The 13,816-nt window shown below is 33.2% G+C and overlaps 1 protein-coding gene across 3 annotated transcripts in view; it reads left to right on the top strand.

Annotated features, from left to right (window-relative positions):
* The window catches only part of LOC128994606 (inactive dipeptidyl peptidase 10-like), a 221,978-nt gene extending 214,005 nt beyond the window's left edge, over positions 1-7,973 (top strand). For all 3 annotated transcript variants that reach the window (XM_054419269.1, XM_054419268.1, XM_054419270.1), the window contains 2 exons: positions 3,910-4,121; positions 4,325-7,973. In XM_054419269.1, coding sequence (XP_054275244.1) covers positions 3,910-4,121; positions 4,325-4,474 — 362 coding nt within the window. In that variant the 3' untranslated portion in view covers positions 4,475-7,973. The remainder of the gene's footprint in view (positions 1-3,909; positions 4,122-4,324) is intronic.
* Positions 7,974-13,816: the final 5,843 nt, after the last annotated feature.

Raw genomic sequence — 13,816 nt, 5'->3', positions numbered from 1 at the left:
GCCATCCAAACAAATTGCGTACATTATTAGCTGTCGCATGGAGAATTGCTTCTTCAAGAGTATCCCTAGTAAGCTGGGAACTTTCTGCTATTCCTCTTGTGATTGCAGCTTCACGAAAAGTTTCACATATGCGACCATCAACGGTGCGCATGTCAGCAAAACTCTGTGCTCCTTTTACATGTAGTAAAAGCAGTCTCAAATGGAAAAGTTCAGGATTTTTTGGAGAAACCACATTTAGACGTGCTACAATTTTACTTTGTCCTCTCTGTCGTCTTTGCCAAAACTTTCCATTGTCTTGCCATGTATAATACTTTGGAATATCACAGTATGTCAGTTCTCTTGCAAATGCGTCAGTTTGATTCAAACGAAACCAAGCCATTAATTTTGTATTTCTAGGTTCTAAAGCTCTTTCTTCGTTTCCCTCAAAGAAAGTAACCCGTTGTTGGTTTTCTAAATGAACCTCTAAATTAACTACTGTGTGAGATTGGAAATGCATTGGATACTCCATAATTCTCCACATAGCCTCTGCTGAGCCCACCCACCTAGCATTTAGGTATCCTTGAACTTCGTCGTAAACAATTGTGTCAGCATTACGAAACTCAATTGATGCAGAGTCAAATCCCTTATAAATGTACTTGTAAATGTATTTTACAGATTTCACAGTGCTACATACTTCCACATTTATATGAGCATTGAACTTTTTCAAGAGATAGGGGTTATAGGGAACTACAAACCTATTGTCCACCGTGCATCCCCGAACGTCTATTGTCTGTCCATCATTTCGACGTCTGTACTGAGGGTAGCCGTTGTCGTTGTTTCTAGTAACATCCAAAAATGGTTTTGGAAATCCTTTGGAACATTTTCCGTCAACCATACATGGTGAAGTTGGATTTAAAGTTCCGCATGGTCCGTGAACCATGTGACGTTTAACAATTTGGTGAAGTTCTGGATAGTGAGTAAAATCAGGTATTTCTGCCCAAACTGCCAAATCTATAGTTTCTTCTTCTCTAAGTTTATTTTCATCCTCTAGTGTCACCAATATGTGAGCGTGAGGTAAACCCCTTTTTTGAAACTCTATTGTATATATGATTGCTCGCACTTTTCCAAAAATATTGTTGGTTCTAATGTCTTCCAGTAGAATCTTAAGTTTTTCATGGAACACTCTGGTGATTAGGTCTGGTCGCATATTTGCTGCTTCTTTGAACTTTAGGTTTGTTTTGATTTCTTCCCAATTCGGATTACACGTAAATGTAACAAATAAATCGGGCTTACCTTCTTTTCTGACTATGGCCATTGCATCTAAATAATTGCTGTGTAGGTTTCGGAAACTACCTTGAAACGACCGAGGTAAAATTACTTGCCTACCTATTTGGACTCTTTCATTTTCTGCTTGTGCACGTATTGCGTCATGAAGGTTCATATATAGCTCTGCTCGAAGTTTTGACTGTTCCCTACGAATGAAACCGAGACGTTCACCTTCAATTCTGGTAAAAATGTCAACTATATATTGAAGTGTAACCTTACCACCGTGCAGCACAGCCGAATACTGTGGCCTAACGGATAGCCTGTGGGCCGCAAACTGCAGTTGTGTTACAGTGTTTCGATGTGTAGTTGCCCGATCCGGATTTTGTGGCATTCCTCGATACCAACCCTCATCTCCATAAGGGAAAAGCAATGGATAGGCCATTGGATCAAGACCTGAACAGTGTGCAGCCAAATCTTCAGGGGTCCCATTTTTAGGATACACAACAAATTCAGGGGGCCCTTCAGGGCAACCATCGTCAGATTTAAAGACAGCAGCAACATCGTTTGCGCTCGGTAGATTGTACCGTCTCTGATCTGTGTTCCGGTCTGAATAAATTACCATATGGACGTTCTTTTGCTGGTCTTGTGGTGTATCTCGTATTATTTCTCCCATAGTTTTAAATGCTTGAGCATAAGGATTGATTTCACTTAAAAGAAGTGATAGCTCTCTCATCAAAGTAGGATCACACCCAATGTTCTGAGGAGCATTGCATCTCATGTTTGATGCTTGGTCTGTTTCATAAAAATATATTTGAGCGTATTGGTTATTTTGGTTTATATCTAGATTCTGGCTTATGCCTAATTTATGGTGTACCTGACCGTTTACAATAAATACGTACGGCCCAGCACGGTTAGGTTTAATTTTACTACTGGTACTCACCATGGCCAAGGCGTTGTTATAGTTTCTGCTATATTTTCTAAAGTTTCTAGTGGTTTCAGTATCCCCAGTAAATATTTCTTTTAAAAATAAATTTGTTCTTACATTGGGTAATGTGACCTTTCCACTGTGACAACATGATGTATAAATACCTGTCGTTTTCTTTTCAGTACCAAAGTAAAGCGCATCACAAAATCTGCATATGCAATTCATTTGTCCGAGTGAATGTTTTTCGGGATCTCTTGAAATCAAACCAGGTCTATGTTCTTCAACTCTCCTTAATCTCATCAGATCTCTCATCAGTCTCCGCCTTCGCCTGTTTTCAAGACCTACTCTTCTTCCCCGTGGCATAATGCAAATTACCTAACTTGTCAAGTTCTTGCGACAATTCGTGAATACTATTAGCTTATATAAAAAATATCACATAAACGTTGTTTGGTAATTTCATAGCTGAAAACTAAAAATAAGCACAAAAGTAAAAATTAAACACGTTGTTGGTTCAAACCAAATTTTTGTATAGCAACAATCATGAAGTATAGGATTTGCTTTGTTTTGATTTATGAATAAATAATTGTCTGGTAGATCAGCTGTTTCGTGTCAAATTAATGAATGTCAAAGATTTGTGATTTTTTAGTACCGGTCCAGTTTTGTAAATCATGGTAATTTATTCTCAACTAAATTTTACTATTCCCAGCATTAAAATAAAGTAGTATGATCCATTATGAGTACACTTTAAGGTACCCAAAACATAATTAATCTTTAATATACATTAACAGTCATAACAAACACCAATTTCTTATGTTTTTATAAATAAAAATTAACTCCCATGTTATCCTTATGGAGAAAAAACTGACTTTAAGGGCCTCTGACGCCCTTACCAACGACTTGATCAAAAATATAATACCGTTGGGCACAACTACACGTTTTAAAATTTATTTTGAGACCTCAAACGTCAAAATCGGTTGAATAATAACGGAGGAGTTCGATTAACAAAAAACGGCTTAGCCTATTATAGATATAGATTTCACAACCTGACACCATGTAAGATAATATAAAATACTAATAAATGCTGCAAGTAAAGAATGTGTTTATTATTCAACAAGAGTCATCATCACAACAACAACAAACTAAATTATAAAACATATGTTAAATGCAAAGGCATATGAATGACACTACAGGAACCCCTCATCGATTGGAGGTAATCAGAAATCCTAGTTGAATTAATGAGAGTTGGGATAGGATGAAAAAAACTTATTATAAAAGGTAGTTTTGTTTTGGTAGTGTTTGGGCATTATAAAAGAAAAACCTTTTGCAGAAAAATTATTGAATATTAAAAATACAACTAAATATCTAAATTAAAAATACTGTTTACTACTAAAGTAATGTAAGCTTCGCAACAAAACTACATTTCCATTTTGAAAACTTCACTCAAATGGTTATCCAGGTTAATATTAAGTCTGTATTATACTCTGTATCTAGGGACTGGCTATTGGTACAAGAGTCGGAACAGTCTCCGGTAGAAGAAGGGGTTAGGAGACAGGTTCCATCTAATAGACTAGTATCCTCTCTAAGAGCTATTACCATTGAGTGGTTAAAAAGTAGGTCACAAGCTTGCTCCCATTGTCGCTGGCTCCATCTTCCGTTGATGAAGGAGGGTGGATATAATTTCTGATAAGCTTGAATTCCATCATCTTTAACTGATTTAGACTTTTACAAATGTTTTTCAGACTCTGCCTACACGGAGAGATACATGGGGATGCCGACACTCTCCGGAAATTACAAGGGTTACCAGGACTCTGACCTGAGTCGTCAGGTGGAAGGGTTCAAGGACAAGATGTTCTACCTGGTGCACGGCACGGCAGACGACAACGTACATCTGCAGCAATCCATGGTGCTGGCGAGGGCTCTCTCTCAGGCCGGCATCATATACAGGCAACAGGTGAACCTGAGGGTGATATTGTCTATAGAGTAGGCAGAACAGGGTAAACATTTTATGGATAAGATAAATTAGGGGGTCTTCCTTACTTCTGTAGTATAATTTAATCAATGATAAGTTTCTCGAGTGTTTTCTCAAATGCGAATGTTGCAAGTTTCCAGATAAGCGGGATATGTTTTCTTAAATGATAACATCGTGAGTTGCAGATCTACCCGGACGAGAGCCACGCCTTGAGTGGAGTCAAGAAACATCTGTATCGGTCGATGGCCAACTTCCTCGACGACTGTTTCCGCAAGCAGGTTCCACCCGAGCTGAAAGCGGGTCTTCGTAACGGTGGGACCTTCATGGAGCCATAATGTTGTGACGAGGACCAGTGTTTTACTGTCTGTAGATTCGTCTTGTGATATTAAACAATTAAGTTTCACTACGGAGGATTTGAGTTAGCGGATTCTATTTGTAAAATATCCCTTCCTAAATCACAGTTGCGATTGATTTCAAATGTTTTAATTGCACATATATTTTTACTACCGTATTGTTTTATATTGTGCTTTTCAAGCCAAAGAGTAGCTGTGATCTGTAGTCCCTGTGATTCATTTGTCGTGTTAGTGTGATAAAAAGCAATCACAACCAATGAAGCTGAGATGTAATGAATATTTTAAAACAATCAAGAGCTTGATCAGAATCCTGATCATTGTTTATCAACATGAGAATGTCAAATTAATTTGCCACACTTTATGTTTTAGTTCCTAGCTTTTATACTTCGAAATGGACCTAACTTGTGTAAATTTTCTCATGCAAGCGTTTGATCAATTTTCAAGTTTTTTCTCACATTTTTCATCAATAAAACCCAACATTTTTTTCCAAAGCTCTGGTAATAATAACCATTGCAATTAAGAAAGTGTTAATCACAGATTGCGTAGTTAAATTCTAAATGTTGTAAAACTCCAGTTATTGATTTTTTCAAGTCTTTTTCTATCACAAAACCTTTAGCATGTTTTGTACTTTTTTACTCTAAAGCGTATTAATTTTATTCAGTTAAAGACCTATAGGCTTAACAAGTTACTTTAGGAACTGGTATGTACTTACATCTGGTCGTAAGCTTTTGCATGGATATGTTGTTTTTGAAAGAAAAATGCTAACACTCTCCCTTTCAAACAAAATGTGCTACTGAAGGATAAAATGTATGCAATTACAAACAACCCGCTTTAAATTTTACATTAGATATTCATCAAATGCACCATCCCATCAAGGCACTTAACGATTTCCTAGGAAAGAAAACACTAAAAAGTTACAGTAGTATGTATGAGCATATGTAAAATTATTTATTTTATAATCTTTTTCCAAAATCTTTCTTTGGCACACCTCAAAATAGCCATTAAATTAAAATGCACAATTTCTTTCTTTATGGCTGGATTACAGTTGTTATTACAAATTATTGTTGATAAAATAAAATGATTAGGTACCTTATCCAACTACAGTTGTTGGTATGATAACTAGTTTCGTTCCTTAGAACTTCATCAGGTCATTTTGTATTAATACAGTACATCAATGTATTAATACATTGTGGTATGTCAATAACTCTTTAAGAAACTATCACAATCACAATGATTGAAACTTGCCATATGGAGTAAAAATTGATAAAACTGATTAAAAATTTACAGGCTTTTTAAATTTACAATGCTAAAAAACTTGACCATGCAACATTCTAAATGATCAGACTTCTTTCCAGTAAAATATTATATTTGATACATATATTGGCAAGTTACTAATAAAAGAAGTATAGAATAAGAACAAAACAAACTTAAATACAGGTGGCACTGGAGAGAAGAAGAAACATCATGATTCAGTCAGTTTTATTTAGTCAGTGGCAGTGATAGACAGTGCTTGCCAGCATGTACATTTTTAATGAATTTTTATTCCATTTAACTATTTTATCAAAATGACAAGGTGTCAGTTATTGTGATTGTGGTCGTTTTTGTAAGAATCTATCGACATACCACAATGTATTAGTACATTGATGATGTTATTGCATACAAAATGACCTAATGAAGTTCTAAGGAACAACAAGTCGTCATACCAACAAATGTGGATGGATAAGGTAATCATTTTATTTGATTAATAATATATTCCAACCAAGGGTCGCAATGAATAATACAAATTATTGTGTCTCTATTCTCATACCTAAGGAGTTTCAATCGAAAGGAATTTATTTGTCGATATTTCGATAACCTCTGCGCTAGATACTGGTTCACTTACTATTTAACGTACCAAAACAGTCAATTGTTATTCTAAGAATTGAACCCTTAAACAAATTACTTTAAGGTCAAATGAGGAGTTGATATCTTGGGAGGAGTTTTATGAAAGCTACATTTCTTATTGGGTCCAAAGTATGATCTTGTATGTAATGAAATCAACCGGACACTATGTGCATTATATAAGCTTACAATGCTTCCTTTTTAGATTTATTATTTTAAAATCTGTAGATTTAGATTAGGAGTATTGTTTTTAATTAATGAAACCTATGGTAGAAATAGATTGTATAGTACTGTTCAGTAAGTAATAAATACGGTATTGTAAGAAACACAGTTCTGTGATTAAAATTTTGTGTAAAATGTTTTAATTTTAAACTGGATGTTTGAGAGCTAGAAACTAACCACAATCTTTTATTCATTGAAAATTGTTGTATTTTGATTGATTAATATCGTTTCTTTCAGTTAATATTACTGTATAATACAGATTGAACAAACGTATAACTGATTCTCTTTTAAAACAAAATTGTGTGTATTATTTTGCATTATCTTGAGTTCTGACATCAACAAAACATATTAGTAGATTCTAGTTTTCAAACACAATTAGAGTGGTCCATCTTAACTTAAGTTTGTACATAACTGCATATCTAATTCATCCACCTTTTTAAACTACGAAAAAACAATAACTGCACTTCATTAAATGCACTTGGTAAGTCTAAATTCAAAGTATAGCTAGGTAGGGTAAATCTTTTTGGAATTTGCTATCCGAGGTTCGCGTAACCGTTACTAAACTTACGGTTTAATCCAGAACGTATAACGATCGAGTTTGGTATAATATTAAGAGTATAATATAACTGACAAAAAGCTCAAGTGAAAAGCAAATGAAAAGGCTCAAAGACACCTGACTTGCTCAGAGCCAAGGCCACAGAAATGATCAGATTGATCTGGCTTGGTCTAGCTAGTGTAGAAGCTTGGTGGGTAGATGGTAGGTCTTTGCCTTGGAAATCCAACATATTTCACGGGCCGCTCTCCTACTTCACATCATGTGCTTGTTTGAACTACTACTTACACGGTTAAAACTATTTTCATCTTCCTGCAGCATTGACCAGAAAAATTGCTGGATATGAAGGGACAATGTATAAAAAAAGTTGGCTATTCACGACGGCTTCTACATTTTCACCCTATTAGTTCACCATTTCGAATACTTAAGGATTAGCCGCAGGGCGTCCATTTAACTGTTCCATTATGGGGGCTTTGAGAGTCTGAGGAGTATGGAATAACTCCCAGTAAAAAGGGGTGTCCAGGGGTCCTCCCCCAGAAAATAGTTTAAATTTAGGTATAAAATGTCTGCGTTACGTATTTCTTACACTCCTCGGTCATATGCCTGAATTATTAACTTTTTGTTTTTACTGCACAATCTAAAAATATTTTATTAACGGTCTTTTAGGGTGGGCTCAAGTCCCTCCTAGATTGTTGGACATCCATGGAAGCTTAGTTTTAGCATTGACTAATAGTCAAAGGTTTTAGTTGACTGTGCAACTATAGTTCGGCCGCTTAGAAAGTGACCTCCTCCACCATTGGTTTAGCATTAGCACGCAGGTCGTTTTCTAAGCGGCCGAACTATAGAATTGAATTACAATATGACTTTTTTTATTTACACAAAATAGTTTGTGTTGATGATTATTACCAAAAACATCTTATCCATCAACGATTCTAATATCTCTTATATATTAAAATTATCTATAAATCTATATTAAAATTATAATCAAGTTCTCAAAGATAAAATAATATTAAAACGATACACAAAAACAGCTTAATTTATTGAAGTAAATAGTAATAAAATATTTTTGTACGGTTTTTATTCGTTTAGTATGTGTTTTCCTAGCGGTGTGTCAATAATCGGGTTTTACTAAAAAAATAAAAATATTAACCCCAAACTATGATTTATTCTATACTAGTTGTAAATGTTTAAAGTATTGTATTGGTACTTATTAATAAAAATATATTTCTTAACTGCAGAAAATATTTCCTCGCTTTGTCAATAAGAGGGAAGCACATGATGAGAAGTAGGTTACGAGTATTAGAATCTTAAAACTTATAACGGAATACATGAATATTACATAATGGATCCATCAGTGTAAATATTTACGAAAGCTTGTTGAAATATTCAAGTTACAATATGAATATATCATTTACCTAAACGAATAGTAAATATTGCCTTCATATTTTAACATTTCATTCCACTATTACCTGTTCTACTGTCAGTATTAATACAATAAGGGGTTATTGTAGCATCCCACCTCCATGACAATATTGCAAAGTATTAAGACATGTGTCATTAAATATGATAGATATAATTTTGATTAATTAACCTCTTTTAGTTTGTAAAATTATTTATTTATAAATTATTTAAAAATTTTAGGAAAAATCTTTTTAAAGGTTCCACAAAGACCGGATACTTTATAATGATGAAAAACAATATTGTAAATTACCTTTACGCATAATCTTCGTGTACTTGAGAAAATTCTAGGATTCAACCATCTTTCATTAACTGTTTCATCTACTGTACAATTCAATAAACAAATCATTTTGTTCTGATTATCCTCTTCCAATATGCAATTAGTGTAGTACTTTTATATTTTGACAATCACTTAGCAGCTAAGTTTGTTCATTGAAAACATTAACTATCAAAGAAGTTTCGAGATGTGTTTGTTTAAATGTTTCTTGGTTTACACAGGTTGACTAAAACAGAAGGTAAATTGTTAAGTTGACTCAACAGAGTATGTATTAACTCTCAAGTTTTATAATTGCTGTCGCAATTAGTCCGACTATTTGCTGGGCAAGTAGGTCTTTCGCTCCTTCATGTAAAAACCCCTTCAAAACTATGAGCTGGGGCTGCCACATTAATTTATAACTTTCTGTTGTACTCACCCTGTGTAAAACGATCTACTTTTGTATCGAGATAGTTTTACAAATTTTAGATTCAATAATTTAGTGTTTTGATTAGTTAATCATCGGATTAAAATAGTTTGAACAGTGTGTTTGTTGGAGGAAGTTATATGTCACATGCTTATGAAAAACAGTATGATTGGAAAATTCAGATGGTCACTACAAAATGTTTTCTAGAATAATTACTTTCACCGTTTCCACTAATAAAGGTAGTTAATAGATTTATGGCAAAATCACACAGTACAATTTGTGAGATTTAAACCCAGTTTGGAAATGAAAATTGAAGTTTGACAATTTTTATATTTTGGAAAAAGTAATTAGATAAACATTTTAATTTCCCACGAACTAAGTCTTGAAATGTATTGTGGGATTTAGAACTTTTAAACCAATAATAGAATGGGTTTAAACGCTTTAAAGAGTAACGGTTGTAGTTGTGTATGATAATTTTGATATTTTCTAAGATTTGTTGTTATTCTGGGCACCCAAATATTCACGTGTGGTTCCCAACACTATCCTCCATCACTGTTTTCATTGTTTTATTTCACTGTTCCCACCAGAATCAGATATGTTAATTATCAGTCAAAAACTCAAATTTGCTTCCTTTTATGCTTCATATTCCATTATCAAAGTTAAACGCAATTATAAATCTCATCAATAAAATTCATCAATTGGGTTTTAATACAGTATCTGTCTGGACAGAAAATGAAATTTCAAATTCATTGCTTTGACTAGTCAAAGTTAAAGTGATAGGATTTAGGAATATAATTGAAATTATTATAAAACAAACTAGTTTAAAACCATAATGTAAAACCATTCAGAACTATCTAAAAGGCATTTTGAAATGGAAATGAAGAATTCGAAATCCAAGTTTCCTGTATTGAGTTATATAAAATCAATATGCATTGTATTTTTTTGTTTTCATTCTGTAAACTTAACTCAAAATAGCTGTGAAATTCAGATAACTTTATGAAATATTTCCATCACAAGAACGTATTTTCATAACCAACTGTAAGAACAGGCTATCATTAAACACATAACATGGATTTTGGTAAATATATGGATAAAATATGTGATTGATACTTGTACATAACTTTTATAAAATAGTCAAATAGCTAATGTAATTAAAGTATTAATTTTTTGATAGATCTTTCTAGCATTTAACAATTCTTTTTAGCAGTAGAATTATACACTAAGTCTTTCAATATTAATTAGATATCCAGAGTTATCAGTACAGTAGAAATAATAGAATACCTCATAAGATTGTAGAACTAAATGACCTGACTTGGTTATTTCTTCCTGTTTCCTTCTGTTGTATATATTACAGGAAATTGTGTAGTAGGAACAGTTTGTTTATTGTTAAATAATTTTCTGTCGAGCACCAAACGTAAATGCTCCATTTTCCTTAAGTTCCCATATTAAACCAAAACAATTCCACAATACTTCTGAGATATTTATTTGATTTTTATAATTACATAAAATTTATTATATTTGTCTAAAGTTTAAGATAAAATGTTCAAGAATTAAAATAAAACATTGTACGTATACAAACAAACAATATTTTGTTAAAAAGTGCTGTAATTTGATAAACATTCCTAAATATGTTTTGTAAAATTAGCTTGGCCAAACAATAAAAAAACCTTGTAACAGACAACCATAAAATATCTTGAATATACTGTAAAAGAAATAAACTGCATTTAAGTCAATAGTTTAATTTAGTATGGATATGATGGATATGATTTCTAATAATGTGTCATTATATTTAACAATGCTGGTTTTTGTTCCTTGCAAAAGAGGAAATATGCTAACAATTTAATTGGTACAAAAAATACAAAAAAAATATTATTGATTTTTAAAAAAGTTTATGGCATTTAAAAACACAAAAAAGCAACTGTATATTAACTGCCTGTATGTTTCCTGCAATAGGGGTTGTTTTTTGTGTTTCTATTTGATCAAAGTAATCATTAACCATCAATTATGCTGGATTTAATAAGTAAATTTACACAAATTGCATCACATATTTTAATTAAAGACTCTTACTTTTCATTTTGCTGGCAGCAAACTATTGTAAGATAACACTGTATAGTTTTAGTTTCTTTACGCTTACTAACCTATGTAAATTCTTACAAATACTACCTGTATACTATGTAAAATACATATTACTTGTTAGGCAGTTTTTAAAGTTTTAAATACAATATAATATTTAAATAGTTATAAATAAATTCTATATTAGAGACTAAGAATTTCTTTCCTTTCACTCCTAAGTCTAGATAAAAAGGGCACAAAATGATAAGCTTTGCTTGGTGATGTTTTGGCGCCTTATTTGGGTTAACAAATAACAATTCATTGGTAGAATAAAACGCAAGAAGATGAGGCAACCTCAAGAGGTTTTAAATAGCTCCAAACTGAAATCTAAATACAATATAGCAAGGACTTTCAAAGTAAGAGACTTTTTTGCTACACAACTGTTCTCAACTGAACTAAGCTTAATAAGATATCGTTGAAATCTCCATAAAACTTCCTAAATGTTATGTATCTTGAAATACTTTGGTAAAACTAAAAGTTTTTTTTTTGTAAAATGTTGGCATCAAATATTTAAAATACCCACTATTTTGAAACAAATAAAGGGTGTTATTCTCATTTTACACAAAATAACCGGTCAACAAGACAAAAATCTTTTGCAGAATCTCAACGCTGTAGCTCAAACCGTGAATGTTTTTGCTGTAAACACATAAAGATAGACAGACGCTAATCGAAAAATGATAGGACATATGTTATAACTTTTTTATTTATTTAAACCCAAGGAATCACTAGGTAAAATTATGTCCCTGCCTTTTTTGAACACCTTTTATACAGTCTCCACAAATCCACCAAGAACCTGTTGTAAGACAGTTGAAGAGAAGAGACCTCGGAATGGAATTCTAAATAGAAAAATTAAGAACCATAGGTGGACTGTGGAAGGAGCTCAAGGATGCAAGTCAAAGTCATAAACTACAAACGACCTTCTTTCTGAAATTTTCCGGTGAGCAGAAGATTTGACTTCGTAGAGTAGTTTGCATTCCATTACCGTGCCAATTCAAAAAAAAATGATGGCCAAATGGGCCAAAAAAAAAAAAAAAAAAAAAAAAACCAAATGGGTTGAAATGGGTTCAATTGATGTTACCAATTCTAGAATGAGAATCGACGTAGTTGAATTGAATCGCCAACAGAGAGCACTGATGACCGATTGTCTAATCAAACTTTTTAACCAAGCCAAAATGAAAGGACAACTTGATGCTATAGTATCTTCTAAGTGACATTAATTTAATTAATTATCAGAGAAAATAAAATTTTTACAGCACACTATGTGAGTGGTTAAAGAATGTTATATTTTTAAGCGAAAAATTGAGAATAGCCACACCATGGAATGTCTACTTAGATTTCCCAAATTCAATGGTGGAAGGTCAACTGAGCATTAAACTTTAGCCAACATCAGCCTAAAATGGAAATAATCATTATCACTTAACTATGTTTAGGTCAAATGTATATGTAACGGCTCCAAAAATTCCCAAACCCATTACATATCAGCTGGGGAGGTTTTTTTGCTACACCCTCAAGAAACCCTGTCAATACCGTCACAAAAGCTTAGCTTTATTTCAAATATTAAAGGAGGGTCTGTAATATTGAACTTTTTTAACCTCCCAACTTCTGTGTCAGCCCAGTTGCCTCACCATGGCATATTCCGGCGACCATAACTCAAGGCCAGGCCAATGTTTCAAGAAGTGTCACGTGCGTGGCTGGAATTCGCTGAGCTCTTCTCAGCAAATTCCTCGCTGAACCCGGTAACTGCGCAACTACAGTTTGTCCAACACCCCAAGTGATCGTTAGTCAGCAGCACTATACAGCAGTGAACTGACGTCATTGGCTGATGCCCCTCCACGGCCAACTTGGCTACGGACGGAGGGCACTCAGCTAAAGTTAGTCAAAATTCTAAATTCATTTCGGTCTGTCGCCTTTCCCCCCTCTTTCTAAAATGGAATTAATCATGACAATCTTTATCTTATTATTGTAGGCCTATAACTTAGCGCGGATTCTAATTCGGAATTGTATTTTCTCAGAAGCTACAATTTTGTGTTCATAAATTTGTTAATACAGCAAGTGAGTTACATTATTTTATTATAATAATTTATTTGTTGCTAAGTTTGTTGTTTCATTCGGCAACCTGTCACATATAATTGGATTTGTTTTCATTTTAAAGTACTACTTCAATATTAGGTAATGTGATTGTTATTAAGAGATGTAATTTAATGTTTAAGTAGGTTTTATTTATTTTGTAACTCAACTATCTGGGTACAATGAACAGAATGTGTTCATGCACATTTTTTGAAGATAGCAAATTTTGAAGGTTAATACAGGAAAAAAAATATTACTTTAAAGGGTAGTGAAAGAGGGTGGCAGGGGGGTTTTTCCAGACAAAACGAGCATAAAACATCAATGAAACGAGTGGAAAATAAATGAAAAGAA

This window comes from Macrosteles quadrilineatus, unplaced genomic scaffold (genome assembly GCF_028750875.1).
Source record: "Macrosteles quadrilineatus isolate MER2022 unplaced genomic scaffold, UCM_ALF_1.0 Scaffold_5__1_contigs__length_97177068, whole genome shotgun sequence".
Classification (NCBI taxonomy): Eukaryota; Metazoa; Arthropoda; class Insecta; order Hemiptera; family Cicadellidae; genus Macrosteles; species Macrosteles quadrilineatus.
Note: the sequence above shows the minus strand (reverse complement) of the source record. Positions and strands in the feature narration are given on the sequence as shown.